General features: G+C 42.7%; 2 protein-coding genes across 8 annotated transcripts in view; both read right to left on the reverse strand.

Annotated features, from left to right (window-relative positions):
* The window catches only part of celf2 (cugbp, Elav-like family member 2), a 1,121,102-nt gene that overhangs the window by 767,582 nt on the left and 335,979 nt on the right, over positions 1–17,541 (reverse strand). The window lies entirely within an intron of this gene.
* Positions 4,467–4,856, reverse strand: LOC134359202 (mitochondrial import receptor subunit TOM20 homolog). Its single transcript, XM_063072159.1, has one exon. The coding sequence runs from the start codon at positions 4,854–4,856 to the stop codon at positions 4,467–4,469; it is 390 nt and encodes a 129-aa protein (XP_062928229.1).

The raw sequence follows: 17,541 nt of genomic DNA on the forward strand, positions 1-17,541 counted from the left end.
CGGTAACAATGAGAAGAGGGCATGACCTGGGTGGTGGGGGTCCTTAATGATGGATGCTGCCTTTCTGAGCCACCACTCCTTGAAAATGTCTTGGATACCGCAGAGGCTAGTACCTATGATGCAGCTGACTAATTTTACAACTCTCTGTATGTTTCTATGTTTCTATGTGCCTCTGATGCTGCTACAAGCACTTGTGCATAAACTCAACTTTGACTTTGATTTTTTCTGATAAAAGGGCATTGATAATAATTATTGACCTTGCGTAAGCTACTATATCAAAAAGCAAAGACCTGAAGATTTTGGAGGCCTAAAATATGGGCAGGAAATGCTGAAAATACTCAGCAAGTGAGTAAGTATCTACGTTGAGAGAAACGGAGATAACGCTGCAGATCATTTATCTGGATACCACCTGACCTGCTGACTATTTCCAGCATTTCCTTTTCTTAATACAACTAAATCAAAATCAGTGATAGAGAAATAACAGACTAGTTCAGGTTTTAGCAGAACTTTACATTTGATAAAGTCTTTGTTTTCTCTCAGATAAAGCCACAAACCCCCTTTTTTTTTTGCTTTTGCTCCATTCCTATCTGTATTTTTAATGTCCCTGGCCTTTTCCACCACTGTTTACAGTAAGTAGCAGATCACACAGACTAAAGGTATCGGTCATAGCCCGTGTGACTATTTTGAAAGCCACGCGAGTCCTTTCTTAAAACAAAATGAATTGAATTAAAACTTCATGGCTAGATTTATCAGTGACAAAAGAATGATTTTCTCAAGAGTTTTAAAATCATGCAACACATATAAAATAAGGAAAACATCCAAACACATTTAAATTAAAGGATGTTTACCTTGTCACGACTCAACACCAAGTACAGTGTGTCCTCCAAAGTATAATATAGGGCTGTCAAGGAGTTGCCAAGAAGTTAAACAATCCAGCAGCAGATCACAACACATGCAATAAATTTCAAATTGGCAAAAATGCACACTCCTAGGACATGTGCAAATAAGCAGGAGGTGCACACAGCATATAACGTGGCAAATATGGAATTGTCGGTAGAGAACAAGGGGCCAGAATTTCAGAATAAAGTTCATCCGTTAAAGGCGGATAGGAACAAGCATTTCGTATCAGAGGGTTGTACAATCTTTGGAATTCCAGGGCAAGATTAAATGATGTTTGGGGATGTCAGATGATACACTCTTATTTCTTACAGTCTCATATAAATTGACAGAAAGAATAAAAATATTTTGTTTCAAGCTTTGTGAAACTAGTAAGTTTTGGTGTGGAGAGGTGCCAGTGTGCTAGCTCATAAAATCCTGAAAAACAAACTGATGATGCTAAGTCTAAGGAAAAGTAAACTAAAGAAAAAGTAAGTGAGCAATTAGAAAGACACATAGCACGTTGTCCTCAATTGCCAAAAAGCTTCAGGTCAAAACAATGGTCTTAACTGATACTTATAAAGTATTGGTGAGAGCATAGTTGCAGTTTTGGTCTTCATACGGAAGGAAAGTTTCACTTATTTTGAAGTCACTTTCACTAGATTGATTCTTTTGTTTAGGGTGTGTGTGCTTTGAAAAATGGTTGGAGAAACATGTCCTCTGCTCACAAGAATATAGAGGAATGAAGAGTGATTCTTCAAGATACTGCAAGGGATTGAAGAGCTAAACACCAAGAAGCTGTTTCTTCTTGGTGAAGATTCATGGACAAAGGGATATATTCTCAGGATAAGGTCTAAGATAGGAAAAAAATTGTCGTTGCCAAGGTTGTAAATCTTTGGAACTCTGTATCTCAAGAAAGTTGTGGCTGCCCAGTTGTTGAGGAAACCTGGGGCCAAATGAAGGAAGGAAATGGAGGTACATGGAGATTGGACAGAACGGTGAATTTGAAACAATGGCTGAGACATGATATTGTAAGGTAGAGTCACCTCACGGGGCCCTGTCTGATCTCATAGATGGAAGCCCAAGATCCCATAGACCATGTTCAAAACAGAGGAATTCTCTCCCAATATCAAGGCCAAGACGTGGACCTCAAACAACATCAGTAGAAATGATTGATTTGGACATTATCATATTCTATTCCTGGGAGCTTTCTGTGTACAGACTGGTGCCCATGTTTCTTGAGTGTGATTAATTACATTTCAACAGAACATCGTTGGCTGTGATCTCCATTGAGATCTCCTGAGGTTGAAAAAGGTGCAATTGAAATGTCAACTTGATTTCAGTAACTGGCAGTGAACTGAACTGTAAATTATCTGTGAGCTACATGGGTAGTTGTGCATTTACTAGGTTGTAATGTAGTATTGAACTGGATAACTAGCAGTGATTGTGGCATTGAAAATTCATCAGGAAATAGAAACCCAAGTGTAAGTTAGAAACTGCAGTTTATATGCTGACACACACAAAATGCTGGAGGATCTCTTTTCCATAGATGCTGCCTGGCTTGCTGAGTTCCTCCACATTTTTTTGTGTATTGCTTTGGATTTCCAGCATCTTTAGATTTTCTCTTGTTTGTGATTAATACAGTCATGTGGATGACACCACTAAATCTCAAACTTGAAGCTTGCACATTTTATTGATGTAGCAGGACCCAGAGGCTAAACAAACCTGTAAATTCTCTGTCAGATACTTGTTAGTATTGCCCAGTATACTGTATACTGGATAGTTTGACTTTGTGTGCATTTTTAAAATTTCAGTTATCTGTCATGTGAAAGTAGTGTTCTCTCAAATGATAAAACCTCTAGTTCCTAATTTTGCATGGAAGGGCAGTTAACTGCACAATTATTGTGGCATGGAGTTTGCCTGCATTTTGGTTTGCACTGTAACAAATACAAAGCAAGGCAGAAATACAGGATATTTCTCACACAGTTTAATATCCTAACCCTTGGAGTTCTCCACGCCCAATTTCACACAGCATTTCTGTACTTATGTCTCAGTTCAGACTCTGTCCTTACTTCTATCTGATTTGTCCTTCCCTTACCATTAGTGATGCAGTCATTAATTACCACACTGACAATCTTCTCTCCTTTTTCTACTTCTCACCCTTTGTCACGTTGCTACCTCTTTCCTCAATTTCCAAAGCCAATTGGTGAGCTCCTTTCTGCCCTATTTTGATTCCTGAATTGCATTGAAAGTGAGAGAGGGATTTTTAAAATGCAAAATACACATCGAGATGGCCAGGGAGAAGTTGTAAGCAGTGCATCTTAGTAGATGTCTAAGCAACTTAAATGTCCTTTGCGACTTACATTCAGAAATTAGATCATTTACCAATGAGAAAAGAGCAGCTGTATGTAATCCAATTTCAGATTGATTCAGGGTGCATCGGAGTAGCAATCATCCAAAAAGCTGGAAGAACTCAGAAGGAAATGGACAGTCAATATTTCAGGTCAAGATCCTACATGATGAGCCCAGATGAAAGGTCTCAACCCAGAATGTTGACTGGCCATTTCCCTCCAATAGGTGCTATTTGACCGAGTTCCTCCAGCTTTATGCGTGTTACTTCAGCTCTCAGCATCAGAGGAAGTGGTAGATGCAGATTCAATTGTTACATTTAAGAAAAGTTTGGATAGATACTTGGACGGGAGTGGTTTGGAGGTACAAGTAGATGGGACTAGGCAGAGGATCATGTCAAACTGACTAGATGCTCTTAAGGCTCTGCTTCTGTGTTGTAGCACTCTATTACCACTGAAGAAGTACCAAGGGCAGCAGATGAAACCCCAGATCTAGGAGGCTGTGGACTAGGTGCTGGTAAATGGGATGAGCATAGGTTAATTGATAGTATGGGCACAGTAGGGCCAAAGAGCCTGTTTTTGTGCTGCAGGATGTACTTTGCACAGTTTGTAAGAATGAATCACTGAGCCATCTACTGAAATGGCTCACTGGAATTCTTTTCACTGCTCTACATCCCAGATATAACATTTGAGAACTTTATATTGCTGGGTTGAGTGGGCAGTCGCATGCCTGGAGCAGACAGCTGGATCCAGCAGCTGCCAGCCTCTTCCAGTGGTAGCCCCAGCAAGTCCCTTCACTTGCTTAACATAAAGGGAGACACTCTTGGGTGAAGAGGACCTCCAAGTAACTTTGACGGAACCTTGGAGCTCTCTCTTTCGGCCTACACCCTCTCTCTCTCCTTCATAACAGCCTCTGTGTGGCAGATCTCCAGGTGCCATGGGAAGTGTGTGTTTAAGGAAAATACCCTTGCTCAGTGAACCATCACAGCTACTTTCGGAGAATTGGGGAAAAATCACATGCTCTGGTTTCGTGCATCTAACTAGATGTTAACCAACCAAACACTGTTCGAAATTTATTTAGGCCCATCTCAAAATCCTTTGCAGGAGGCGTAATTGTTTAATGCACTAAAAATGGATTCAATCCACTTTCAGGGAGATTGTATTAGGTGACCCTTTATCTGAAAATAAAGAGATGTGTTTACAAGTGTCCTTACTCAATATTGTCTGCTGCCTCACCAATCATTAGATGGCAGTTGCGAGTTTCACCAGAAGCATTTGGAAAATTGGCGGGGGGATGGTCTGTTGAAGGACCTGAAGGAGCTGCTGGGGTTGACCACAAATGGCAATTGCATTGGACAGATGATTGACGGCCACCTCGTAGTCACCTTGTGACAGGGCCTCTTCCCCCAGCTGGATTTCATTCAGGAAAAATGCCTGCATGGCTTCTGCGTCCTTCTGGTTTGGGAGGTTGAAGACCCCATTGTCTACCGTGGCCTCCTTCTGCTTCCTCCTCCGCTGCTGTAGCCTTTCCTTAAAACTGGGATCATTTCTCCGCTTTCTGTCGAAGTAGATGCAGTATGCCAGAAAGAGAGCACCACAGACACCTGCTGCAATCGCACCAGTCTTCCTCATCACTATCCTGAATGATTTTGCTCTGCAGAATTCCCTCAATATTGCCTAGGAAACAGAGTGACCCTGCTTGCTTCGCAATAAAGCCCATTATGATGTCAAATCTGGGCCCAATGGTTATCAAGAGAAATGCCAAACCTTCATTCACAATGAAGAGTGATGGTCATTTTTTGGGGCTTCAACAAGCATGCAAAACACAGCGGTGAACTTGGAATGAATGGGGAGTCGTGATTTGGTGATGGGTGGACCTTGATTAAAATGGAATGATCCAGTTGCCACATCACCTTCATAAGATGGCACCAAGGTGTGGTTTCTGTTGAGGCCATGGCTCAGACTCAATTGTTTTTTTAGGATCCTGGGGATGGTGTTGGAGGTAGAGCAGGGAGTTAGTGGGTCAGGTCAGGGGTTAGGGACAGGGATGTGGGGAAATTATGAGATAGGTATTCACTGTCTAGGGACAGGGGCCTTTCTTATTTGCTAAGCGCAGCTTTCTACTGTATATAGCAGCTGAAACTTCTGGAGATCAAAGGGTTATTTTGAATAAGGTAATCTTCTATATAATATTTTTTACTTAACTTCTTGTCATAAACAGGGTCCAGTCTTCAGTTTTTAATGTAAATTGCAAGCAATAATCAATTTGAAGTTAAAAAGACAGCTTTGCAAACAAATGCACTGCTTACAGAGCAGCTGCTGGCCCACAGCACCTGGGCTGACTTCTCAAGAGTTGCAGTATAAGATGATGTGCCATTTAGTTGGGCTTATTTCAAACCAGATTACAGTGGCCAAATAATTTAGTTCAAAGAAGCTTGCAGACCAGACTGATACTATCACTCAGCACATCAAATAGCTGATCTGTTAATAGTTGGAAGGTTTGTATACTCAGAGAGTCATCTTCACAGCATCAATTGTGGGAATCTGGGAACTGTGTCCTCAGAAGCTTTTAGACCATTTGTGGTTAAAGGTATCTGAAAAAATATCAAACACCGTATGTGTGAAGTCACCAAGCAGCAGAAAAACAGTATAAAAGTAGCGAGCAGTTAGGTCTATTATGAATATCAAGAAGCATGGTAGAAACATGGGGCAAACAAGAATCCACCTTATGCCTTTGATAGCTGCAAAGAACAATTTGTTCATTTGCGACTCGTTGGTATATCTTTTTAGCTTATAGGAATCGTATCTGTGTTTTGGAAATCCTTTGTTTTTTTAGCAAATGTTTGTAATTTGGAAATCTTTTTTAAGATAGAAAATCTGTGGATTTTAAATGTGTTTTAAGAGTTTTGTCTGGAGGTATACATTTATCATTGAAAATAAGTTAAACTGTATTTTAATTACTTTGTTAGGTGGACATATTTACTTCTTGGTAGAGAGTGGATGACCGACTGCTCAAATAGTGGGTTTTGGCATCTAAACTTGCTATGAAGGACAAACAGGGAACAGAACTAGCCTTTGAAGTGTAGGCAGTTACAGAATAAACTCTCTTTCGTGAGGGTACCGGTAGCAATCTAGTTTGTATATCAGATAGCCAATAGTCCTTACATGAGTTTAGAAATTCATGGTCAGCAAACCCAATACCATCGCAATTAGAGATCAGGCTAGAGTCTATACCTCTGTTCCATACTCCTCATTTGAAGGCCAGTGATGTGGATGAGTGATGAAAGACGTCCAGGCCAGCAAGCGCTGTGAAGGAAGACCGCCCAGGATGAGGGCTCGGAGGTCCGTGTGGCAAGGAGGCGCGAGGGCCAATGAACCATAGTGTATGTGAGTTGGAAAGTTTGGAGTTCAAGGCATGGAGTTTGGAGCCCCGTCATCAGAAGTCTGTGGTTCAAGGCCAGAAGTTTGGGGTCCGGTCATTAGTGGGTCCTGGGGTTGATAATGGAGATTGAAGCCCAGAGGTCAATCAGAAGTCTGGAAGTTGAGGCCCAATGGCCAAAGCCCTGGGTATGCAAGTCTGCAAGCCCACTGGGGAAGTCAGAGGTCCAATGTCTGTGAGTCTGGAAGCTGGAGGACCACAGGTGGCCTGTGCTAGGTTGGAGGACTGTCTGTGTGAGTGTGAGTGGGTTGGTGGGTGGTACGCAGGAAAGGGGCTTGTTTTACTGTTGTTGTTTTGTTGCTGCTGTTCTGCTGCCAATTGTTGTCGCTGTATTCTGCTGAAGGTTGCTGCCACGCTGTGAGACAACACTTGTGTGTGCCCCTCCTCAATCCACCAATTGCCCCAGGCTCCAGTCTCACCAGACCACTTCTCTTATACTGTCCACCTTGCCTCTCTGCAATACCTTTCCTGCTACAGATGCTGCTCAACCCACTGAGTTCTCCCGTCAAACTGTTTGGTGCAGAATGAGGAGATGGGGGTAAAATGGGAGGGACTGATGAAAGATTGAGAGAATAGGTGCCAACATGGAAAATCAAAAAAAAAAGCTGACTTGATGGGAAGGGGAGAATTGGGAAATAGAGCTGGTTGTTGTAAAAAAAGAAACAAGGCTAATTATGATAAATAATAAAGGCATCAGTTAGTCTTGCGAGACCATGGATCTGTGCCTGGAAAATCTTCACTCTCCAGGGCGTAGGCTTGGGCAAAGTTGTATGGAAGACCGGCAGTTGCCCATGCTGCAAGTCTCCCCTCTCCACAACACCGATGTTGTCCAAGGGAAGGGCATTAGGACCCACACAGCTTGCACCAGTGTAGTCGCAGAGCAATGTGTGATTAAGTGCCTTGCTCAAGGACACAACATGTTCCCTCGGCTGGGGCTTGAACTCACGACCTTCAGGTAGCTAGTCCAATGCCTTAACCACTTGGCCATGTGCTCACCAAGGCTAATTACCAGAAAAAAAAGGGTGAGTGAAGGGGGTTGGTGAAGGAATGAAGGTAGAAAAGGCAAGTTAGGAAAACCTTTACTGCTGCATGCTTGGTTCAGATTAAAACAATATCTGGGATGTGTGGAGGCAGATTAACAGGGATTGTAACTGATCCAAGTTTCCAGGTTCAGATTTTTTCTTTTTAGCCATAGGATGTAAAATGATTTGATATAGATCCGCTTTCATACTAGGAAAGTGACTTGCATTTTAAGAATTAATGCAGTGTTGGAAATTCATGGAAATACAGTACGTGTTCAGGTTTAATCTTGTTTTCTTCACCTGTGTACACAGTCTGCAAGATATCTCATATTTAATTTATACAGTGTAATGATCTTTCTAATCCGATCAAAATTGTGCTCCATTATTTTAATTGCATTTTGCAGAGAAATTGTTCATTAACTAGACACTACCAGGTGAAAACATATAGGGAGGTTTAATCTAATAAATGAGAAAGGCCTCTCGCTTGCTCTTGTGCATAAGTATTACTGACTGTTACCTCCCTATTGACATAACGCTCAATGAAATTACTCCAAGGTTTTACAGGGAGAATCTTCATTACTTTAGGGATTACAGACAATGTTCTCCCAGTCTACTGGCCAACATTGACCCCGAAACATAACTCGAAACAAATTATCAATACTTTGTTTCATTGCTTTGCAGCTCCCTTTACATAAGCTGGTCACTGTGCTGGCCCATATTACAAGTTACCAAGATTTCAAGAGTTTATCAATGTGAAGCACTGCGCTTCTTTTCTTGCATTGGTTATTGGAACCCTGAGGCAACCAGCAATTATTATTATTAGTGGTTTATCATTGTCATGTGTACTGAGGTACAATAAAAAACTTAGTTTAGCATGCCATCCATGCATATAATTTAATCACATCAGTACATCAAGATAATGCAAGGGAAAAGCACTAACAGAATGCAGAATGTAGAGCTAGAGTTACGGAGATAGTGCTTTGCAGGCAGACAATAAGGGCAAATCACAAACTCAAGAGATTCTGCAGATGCTGGAAATCCAGAGTAACATGCCCAAGATGCTGGAGGAATTCAGCAGGTAAGGCAACATCCATGGAAAGGAGTAAAAAGAGTTGCTGATTTGCGACGAGACCCTTCATCAGAACTAGAAAGCAAGGGTGATGAGGACAGAATATGAAGGTGGTGGGGGGCGGGGGTGGAAGGAGTACCAGCTAGAAGATGATAGGCGAGGCAAAGGGGAAGCCAAGTGAGCGGGGAGGGCGAGATGAAATCTGTGAGGTAATATGTAGAAAAGGTAAGGGGCTGAAGAAGAAGGAATGTGATAGAAGAGGAGAGTGGACCATAGGAGAAAGGGAGGGAGGAGGGGCACCAGAGGGAGATGATGGGCAGGTGAGGAGAAGAGGTAAGAGGGAAGCCAGAATGGGGAATGGAAGAAGAGAGAAGGGAGAGGGAGGAGAATTTACTGGAAGTCAGAGAAAGGCCTCAATAATGTGGATGTGGAGAGGATGTTTCCCATGGTGGGGAGTGTAACACCAGAGGAGACAGCCTCAGAATACAGGAACATCTAGTTAGAATTGGATTGAATTGACTTTATTTCTTACATCCTTCACATACATGAGGAGTAAAAATCTTTACGTTTTGTCTCTGTCTAAATGTGCATTGTGCAATCATAGTAATTTAGAATAAATATTACAGTCAATGTAACATCGAGTATGCTCAAATCAGCGTGAGTTAATCAGTCTGATGGCCCGGTGGAAGAAGCTGTCCTGGAGCCTGTTGGTCCTGGCTTTTACGTTGCGGTACCGTTTCCCGGATGGTAGCAGCTGAAATAGATTGTGGTTGGGGTGATTCGAGTCCCCAGTGATCCTACGGGCCCTTTTTGCACACCTGTCCTTGTAAATATCCTGAATCATGGGAAATTCACAACTACAGGTGGGCTGGCTGTCCACACCACAGAGATAAGGAGGAATTTCTTTAGCCAGAGAGTGGTGAATCTGTGGAATCTGTGGAGGCCAAGCCATTGGAGATAGTTAAGGCAGAGGTTGATAGCTTCTTGATCAGTCAGGCCATGAAGGGATACAGGCAGTAGACAGGATATTGGGGCTGAGTGGAAAATGGATCAGCCATAATGAATTGGCAGAGCAGAATTAATGGGCCAAAATGGCCTAATTCTGCCCCTATATCTTATAGTCTTATGGTCTTAAATCGATGTTCATGCCATCAGGTTAAAGATTAACCAGCACGAATATGAGGTGTTGCTCCTCCAATCAGAGAGTGGCCTCATCATAGCAGTAGAGGAGTCCATGGACTGATATGTTAGAATGGGATTAAGGATTGGAATTAAAATGGTTGGCCACAGGGAAATCAGGCTTGTGAATTATCTACAGTTTGTTTCATCGCTGTAGGAGCCTTCTGTGCATAAGCTAGTCACTATGCTGGCCCATATTTCAATAGTCACCAGATATCAAGAGCTTATCAATGTGAAGCTCTTTGAGATGCCTCTTACTTCTTTATTCACATTGGTCATTGTACTGCTGGGGCAGCCAGCAGTTGTTATTCTTAATTTATCATTGCCACATGTATTGAGTGAAAAACTTTGTTTTGCATGCCATCCACACAGATTATTTCATCTCATCAGTACTTTGCGATAGTGCAAGTGAAAAGCAACAACAGAATGCAAAATATAGTGATACAGAGAAAGTGCAGTGCAGGCAGACATTAAGGCGGAGGGCCATGACGAAGCAGATCGTGAGGTCAACAGTCCATCATATCGTACAGGAGGTGAAAAGATTAGCTTTATTTGTCATATCTACTTTGAAACATATATTGAAATGCATTGTTTGTGTCCAATTCAAATCAGCAAATTGAACTGGGGGCAGCCCACAAGTGTCGCCATGGTTTCGACACCAACATAGCAAGCCCAGAACTCACTAACCCTAACCATATGTCTTCGGAATGTGGGAAGAAACTGAAGCACATGAATGAAACCCAGGTGGTCAAAAGAAAAAACAGACTAATTCCTTATACACCGCAGCAGGAATCAAACCCCAATCAGTGACTGTTGGTGCTGTAAAGCGATAGCACAAGTCGCTACAGTACTGTGAAGCCCTTGGTTCAACAGTCTAATACCAATGGAGTAGAAGCTGTCCTAGAATATGTGCTTGCAGTTTTTTGTACTAATCAGCAATGAAATTAAGCATTGTCCCTCCTACCTCCCTCAGCCCCAAGTTAGAGTGACATGCAAGTGTCACATTCATTCTAAGATCATGACAAACTCTGCATGTCTGGAGAAGCCAAACCCCTGCCATAACATTATTTTCCAATTCATTCACTCTCCTTTGCTCCAGAGAATGTCATAAGAACATAAGAACCAGGAGGTGCCCCTTGACCCTGCACCACCGTCCAATCAGATCATGGCTGTTACCAGACTGGGCTCAATTCTATTTTCTCGTTTGCTTCACATATCCCCTGACACCACAACAGATCAAAACTGCATCTCGTTGCTGAGTACATTCAACAACTTGTTCTCCATATTTCTTTGGGGCAAAGAATTCCGAAGATGCATGGATCTCCTAGAGGAGAATTTCATCTGCATTTCTGTCTGAAGGTTGCACACTCAGCCAGCTCCAGAACGTGCACTAGTTTCCCCCAGCATCGAGGACATCTTTAAACTGTGACGCCTCAAAAGAAGGCGCCCATCATTGAGGTCTCCCGTCACCCAGGGCACACCCTCTTCTCATTGCTACCATCATGGAGGAGGTACAGCAGCCTGAAGACACACACTCAATGTTTTAGGAGGACCTTCTTTCCCCTCCTCACCGTCAGATTTCTGGATGTACAATGAACCCATGAGCACTACATCACTACTTTTGCTCTCCTTTTGCACGATGTATTTAATTTATTTATATATATAGTTCTTATTGTACTTTATAGTTTTTAAAATGTACTGCTGCTGCAAAACATTAAATTTCATAACATGCTATATGTCAGTGGTTTAATATCCTGACTCTGATTCTAAATGGCTGCCCCTTATTCTACAAATTAGCCTCACATTTCTTGATTCCTCCTTGAGGAGAACCAACCTCCAAATATTTATCCTACCAAGACCTTTGAGAATCACATACATTGAAGTAAGATCACTGACTGTTCTTTTAAACATTCAATGAGTCCAGGTGCAATCCTGTCTGTCTGTATCTTGTTTTACGGCGGTTGGCATCGAGCTTAATGGTGCATTACCGCCACCCTCTGCTCCAGAATGTGCACTAGACATACATTCTAAATCCCTTCACACACACACACACACACACACACCTACACTTCACCCTCCCATCTTTGAATATCCTAGTATCCTATTCCTGTTTATTCGTCATATTCTATAAAAAACCCCTGTACCCCTTAAAAATGCTAAAAATACCCAGACGTGCTCTCTCACCCATGCCCAGCAACCCTTTTAATGTGAATTCCTGCATCCCCAACTCCCTTAATTTATTTCTCATCATCTCTCTCTGTATCCCATACTTCCTGCAACACAAAACTACATGTTCTACTGACTCCTCTTCCTGACGTTCCTCACACAATCCAGTCTGGTGTTTCCCTATCATTTTCAATGTTTTGTTTAATGCACAATGCCCCAGCCTTAACCTAGTCCACACAATTTCCTCTCTTCTGTTTCCATTACCTACCCTAGTAACTGCAACACTCTTTTGTAATTGATATAAATGCCTCCCTTTCCCCTCCCTGTCCCATCTTTCCAGATGCAATCCTGCCCTATCATCCCTCTTTAAACATCCCCAGCAATCAGCCAAATAATTCTCCCCTGTAATGACTCTAGTTCAAGCACATTCCTCCTCAAATAAGCAGACCAGAATTGTGCGCAATGCTCCATTGCTCCATAGGAGCAAAGAAAATCTCCACTGCCTGGTCAATCAGATGGCTTTACAATTAAGGATGTGCCTCTTATTTTGCTTTGAAAATGTAGCCCATTTTATCCTGTCTCACTCTTAAAATAAACTCATCTACTTAAATGGATTTTTGATCTTCTCCTACGCATCATAAATCTTGCTAACGTTTTCCCTAATTCTTGTCTGCTTTGCTGGTGCATTCACCAACTTGGATCATCAGGGGAGCTAAATGGGGATTAATTGGTGTTGTAAATGTGACCTTATTACCTGTAATTAATGGATGGGAGGAGGGAAGAAAGATGAATTGAGCAATTACCTGAACTATCAGTTCTATCTGAGTGAAACAGTCAATTTTTGCTTCAAGGTTAGGCTGACCCTGTGGAGTATTGGCAATTTGACTGTTAGGTGTCTTATATGACACATAACTGTAGGACTCCTAATGCATCCAACAGAAGTCCTGTTTGATGTTTTGCTTAAAATTGTTTTACCCTTTCTACTGGAATTAAAGTTAACTGGCCCAAATGACAACCCTTTTTTAGTGGTGGTTTAGCAAATGAAAGGAAACTAATTCTTATATGAACTATATGGAAAGATTGAACAAACTTGGGTTGTTTTCACTGGAAGCTGAGCAGAAGGTATAATAAAATTTCATTGAATTATGAGAGGGGTGGGTAGGATAGACGGTGAAAATCTTTCTCCCAGGGTACAAATACTTAATACTTAAAGAGGAAGGGAGGAAAGTTCAAAGGAGGCATGCAGGGCAAGTTTTTGTACAGAAACTGACAGGTGCTTGGAATAGACTGACAGGGGCAATCCAACCTGAAGGCACGAACATCAATTTGTCTAACTTTTGTAATTTCTCTCCCGTCCTTCCTTCTTTGTCTATTCCCCATTTTGGTTACCTTCTCACCCCTTCTCTTCTTTTCACCTGCCTGTCACCCCCTCATTTCCTTTCTTCCATGGTCCATTATCCTCCCCTATTAGGTTCCTTCTTCTCCAGCCTTTTTAACCACTTCTACCTATCCTCTCTGCGCTTACTTCATCGCCCCTCCACCACCCGCCCACATTTACCGGCTTGTGCTCTTTCCCCTCCACCCCCCTACCACATTATTCTGGCTTCTGCCCCCTTCCTTTCTCAGCCTGAGATAACAACTGCTTATTCCCCTCCATTGATGTTGCCTAACTTGCTGAGTCCCCCCCAGCAACGTGTGTGTGTGTGTGTGTGTGTGTGTGTGTTCATGATTTCCAGTATCTGCAGACTCTCTTGTGTTTATGCCAGGAGGAATGATGGAATCAGAGTTGCATTACAGAGATTTATAGAGAGGCACATAAATATGCAGGGGATGGAGGGATACTGATCATGTACAGAAGGGACTTACTTTAAATTTGTGTTTTGTTAGGCACAGACATCATGGCCCAAGGGCATTTTCCTGTACTGTACTGTTCTATACCTTTTGTTAGCTACTCAATTATGGCTGGGCATCAGAGCCAAGAAAAGTCTAACCTTCACCTGTTTGGTTATTTGTCAGCCTTTGTGTGTAGTGTTTCACTGATTCTATTGTACTTCTTAGTTTTACTGTGAATGCCTGCAAGAAAATGAATCTCAGGGCAGTACATCGATGAAATGCTTTGATAATAAATTTTCTGTGTCCTTATTGGTGCTTTGCTGCATGCTTGAGTGGTCGGTGGAGGGAGCAGATGCTTTTTATGCTGAAGGAGGGATCATTGCTCTGCTGCTGCTTATGCGTGGGAGTGGGGAGCTGGGGAAGCTTTGGGGTTCTAACATTTAACTGTCATTCATTCGTTGGGGCACTCTGTTTTCATAAATGTTTGCGAAGAAAAAGAATTTCAGGATGTATATTTTATACATTTCCCTGACATTAAATGTACCTATTGAAACCTATTGAACTTGGAACTTTGAATTTCCCTCAGAGCTCTTTAACCTGGGTTCAATCCTGATGCTGTCTATACAGAGTTTGCACACTCTACCTGTGACAGCATGGGCTTCTTGATGTGCAGAGGGATCTCAGGGGTTCAAGCTCCCTAAAAGTGGTTGTACAGGCTGAGAGGGTGGTAAAGAAGTCATATGGCATGCTTGCCTTCATTAGTCAAAGAATGATGTTCAAGAGTCAGGAAGTTACGTTGCAACTTTCTAAAACTCTCGTTAGGTCACGTCTGGGGTGTTACATTCAGTTCTGGTCAGCCAATTACAGGAATGACACAGAGATTTTGGAGAGAGTGCAGAAGATGCTTACTAGCGTGCTGCCTGGATTAGAGAGCACATGCTATCAGAAGAGCTGGGGCAAACTTGGGTTGTTTCCTTTGGAACTGCAGAGGCCGAGGGAAGTTCTGATAGAGGTTTATGAGATTATGAGAGGGACAGACAGGGAGGACAGGCAAGGTCTTTTCCCCAGGTTTGAAATGTCTAATACCAGAGGGCATGCATTTAAGGTCAGAGAGGCAAGTTCAAAGGAGGTGTGCAGAGCGTATTTTTACCTGGCGTGTTGGATGCCCAGAATGCACTGCCAGGGTTGGTTATGGACGCAACTACGATAGAGTTGTTTAAGAGGCTATTAAATAGGCAAAATAATGTACTGAGAACGGAGGGACATACATGGGCATAAGGGATTAGTTCTGTATGACTTTTAATTACCAGTTTAATTAGTTCAGTCCAAAATTGTGGGCTGAAGGGCCAGTTTCTACACTGATTGTGCAGGAAATAGAAGGATATGGACATGGTATAGGCAGAAGAGATTGGTTCAGTTGGGCATTTGACTATCAATTTAATTAGTTCAGCACAACATTGTGGGCTGAAGGGCCTGTTCCTTTCTGTACTGTTCTACGTTTTACATATATTCTGTTCTAATTATATATAACCACAGGGATATGGCTACATATAATCTCTCTCATGCTGTTTTGGCTTTGATCACATTCATTAATGTCGAGTCAAGCTGACGCTGGTCTGAGGAAAAGCATTTTTTTCTCTTTAGTAAAACACACATAAAATAGAGGTGTATAAAATGATGAGAGGCATTGATTGTGTGGATAGTCAGAGGCTTTTCCCCAGGACTGAAATGGCTAGCATGAGAGGGCACAGTTTTAAGGTGCTTGGAAGCAGGTACAGAGGAGATGTCGGGGTAAGTTTTTTACGCAGAGAGTGGTGAGTGCGTGGAATGGGTTGCCAGCGATCGTGGTGGAGGTGGATACGATAGGGTCTTTTAAGACACTCCTGGACAGGTACATGGAGCTCAGAAAAATGGAGGGCTATGGGTAACCCTAGGTAATTTCTAAGGTAAGGACATGTTCGGCGCAGCTTTGTGGGCTGAAGGGCCAGTATTGTGCTGTAGGTTTTCTATATGTTTCTAAAATGCTGGAAGAACTCAACAAGGCAGTATGTATGGAAAGGAATAGAGAGTCATTGAGACCCTTCATCAGGACTGGAAAGGAAGGGGGAAGAAGCCATAATAAGAAGGTGGGGGAGGGGAAGGTGTACAAGATAGGTGAAGTCAGGTAAGGGAGAAGGTAGGTGGGTGGGGGAGGAGGTACAAAGTGGGAAGCTGGGGGGTGATAGGTGGAAAAGGTGAAAGGCTGAAGAAGAGGAGGAGACAATGGTACCCAACGGCTACTCCTTTGCTTGCATCTTCGGAAACAGCTCTATTTCCACCTTTAATATCTCTATTTTTCCTTTTCAGGGTTCTTTTGAAGACCCTGACCTAGAGTTACATGCTGACTACGGTTCTTTGCAGGAATGGGACCCACTCTCGGGGTTTTACAACTGGCCGTTATTCGATATGCCAGGGATGTGGCGTAAGAGATTAGCTCGCCTTCAGAGTTCCGGGATCTCGTGACTCTGGAGAGAGGCGGACCGAAGGTCAGTGTCCCTGCAGGAATCTGGTCATGGGAGACATTAGACTTTTGGCTGTGTGCTCAGAGACCCGAGTTCTTTGGGCACAGAGCTCGGAAAAAGCGACGCAATGGACTTTTAACATCGTAAATCAGCGAGTTGTTTGCTATGTCTGCTCTCTTGCTGTGAAATGGAGACATATCTTTCTCCCTTATTAGGGAGAGAGAGAGAGAGAGAGAGCCTGTGGTATGTTGAATACCAGGTGAACGAGAAGTTCTTTGGGGTACTGCAAGTATGTGTCTTTATTGTTGCTTTGCTGCATGCTTGAGTGCTCGGTGGTGGGTGTCGATGCTTTTTTTTGGCTGGTGGGAGGGGGGATTGTTACTTTGCTGCTACTTATGCATGGGAGGGGGAGCTGGGGGGCTTTGGGGTCCTAACATTTAACTCATTCATTGGGGCACTCTTCTGTTTTCGTGGATGGTTGCGAAGAGAAAGTATTTCAGGATGTATATTGTATACATTTCTCTTACATTAAATGTACCTCTGAAACCTTTGAAGTTGGAATCTGACTGGAGAGCAGAGTGGACCATGAGTGAAAAGGAAGAAGGAGGGGCACCAGAGGGACGTGATAGGCAGGTGAGAAGAAGAGGTAATAGGGGAGCCAGAATGAGGAATGATGGAAGAGAAAAGGGGGAGGTGGAATAACTTACCAGAAGTTAGAGAAACTCGCATGCTGTTAGTTTGAAAGCTACCCAGATGGATTATGAGGTGTTGCTCCTCCATCCTGAGAGTGGCCCATCATCGATCCTGCACTGTAAATTGCCCAGAGTGTACTATGGCTGACATGACTCAGTAAAAACGTTTAATCCTACTGCTTGTTTGTCATTTTGCTCCACCCATACAGAACAAGAAAGAAGTTTGGGAATTAACTTTCTGGCCCCAAATGGATCTAAGACAATACCAAGTTCCCAAGCATGAGAATACGTTCCACATGGATTAACTTTATAGGAACGTGTGAATGAGGGCAAAACGTACATGCAAATAGAGAAATTGCATTTGTTCAACCAGGACTATGGACTTTATTCATCGAATGAGTACAGGGCAAATTTAC

This window comes from Mobula hypostoma, chromosome 20 (assembly GCF_963921235.1).
Source record: "Mobula hypostoma chromosome 20, sMobHyp1.1, whole genome shotgun sequence".
In the NCBI taxonomy this organism is placed as follows: domain Eukaryota; kingdom Metazoa; phylum Chordata; class Chondrichthyes; order Myliobatiformes; family Myliobatidae; genus Mobula; species Mobula hypostoma.

Bases quoted from the DNA above. Each gene is read 5' to 3' on its own strand.
- LOC134359202 (XM_063072159.1), bottom strand. From the start codon at position 4,856: ATGAGGAAGACTGGTGCGATTGCAGCAGGTGTCTGTGGTGCTCTCTTT.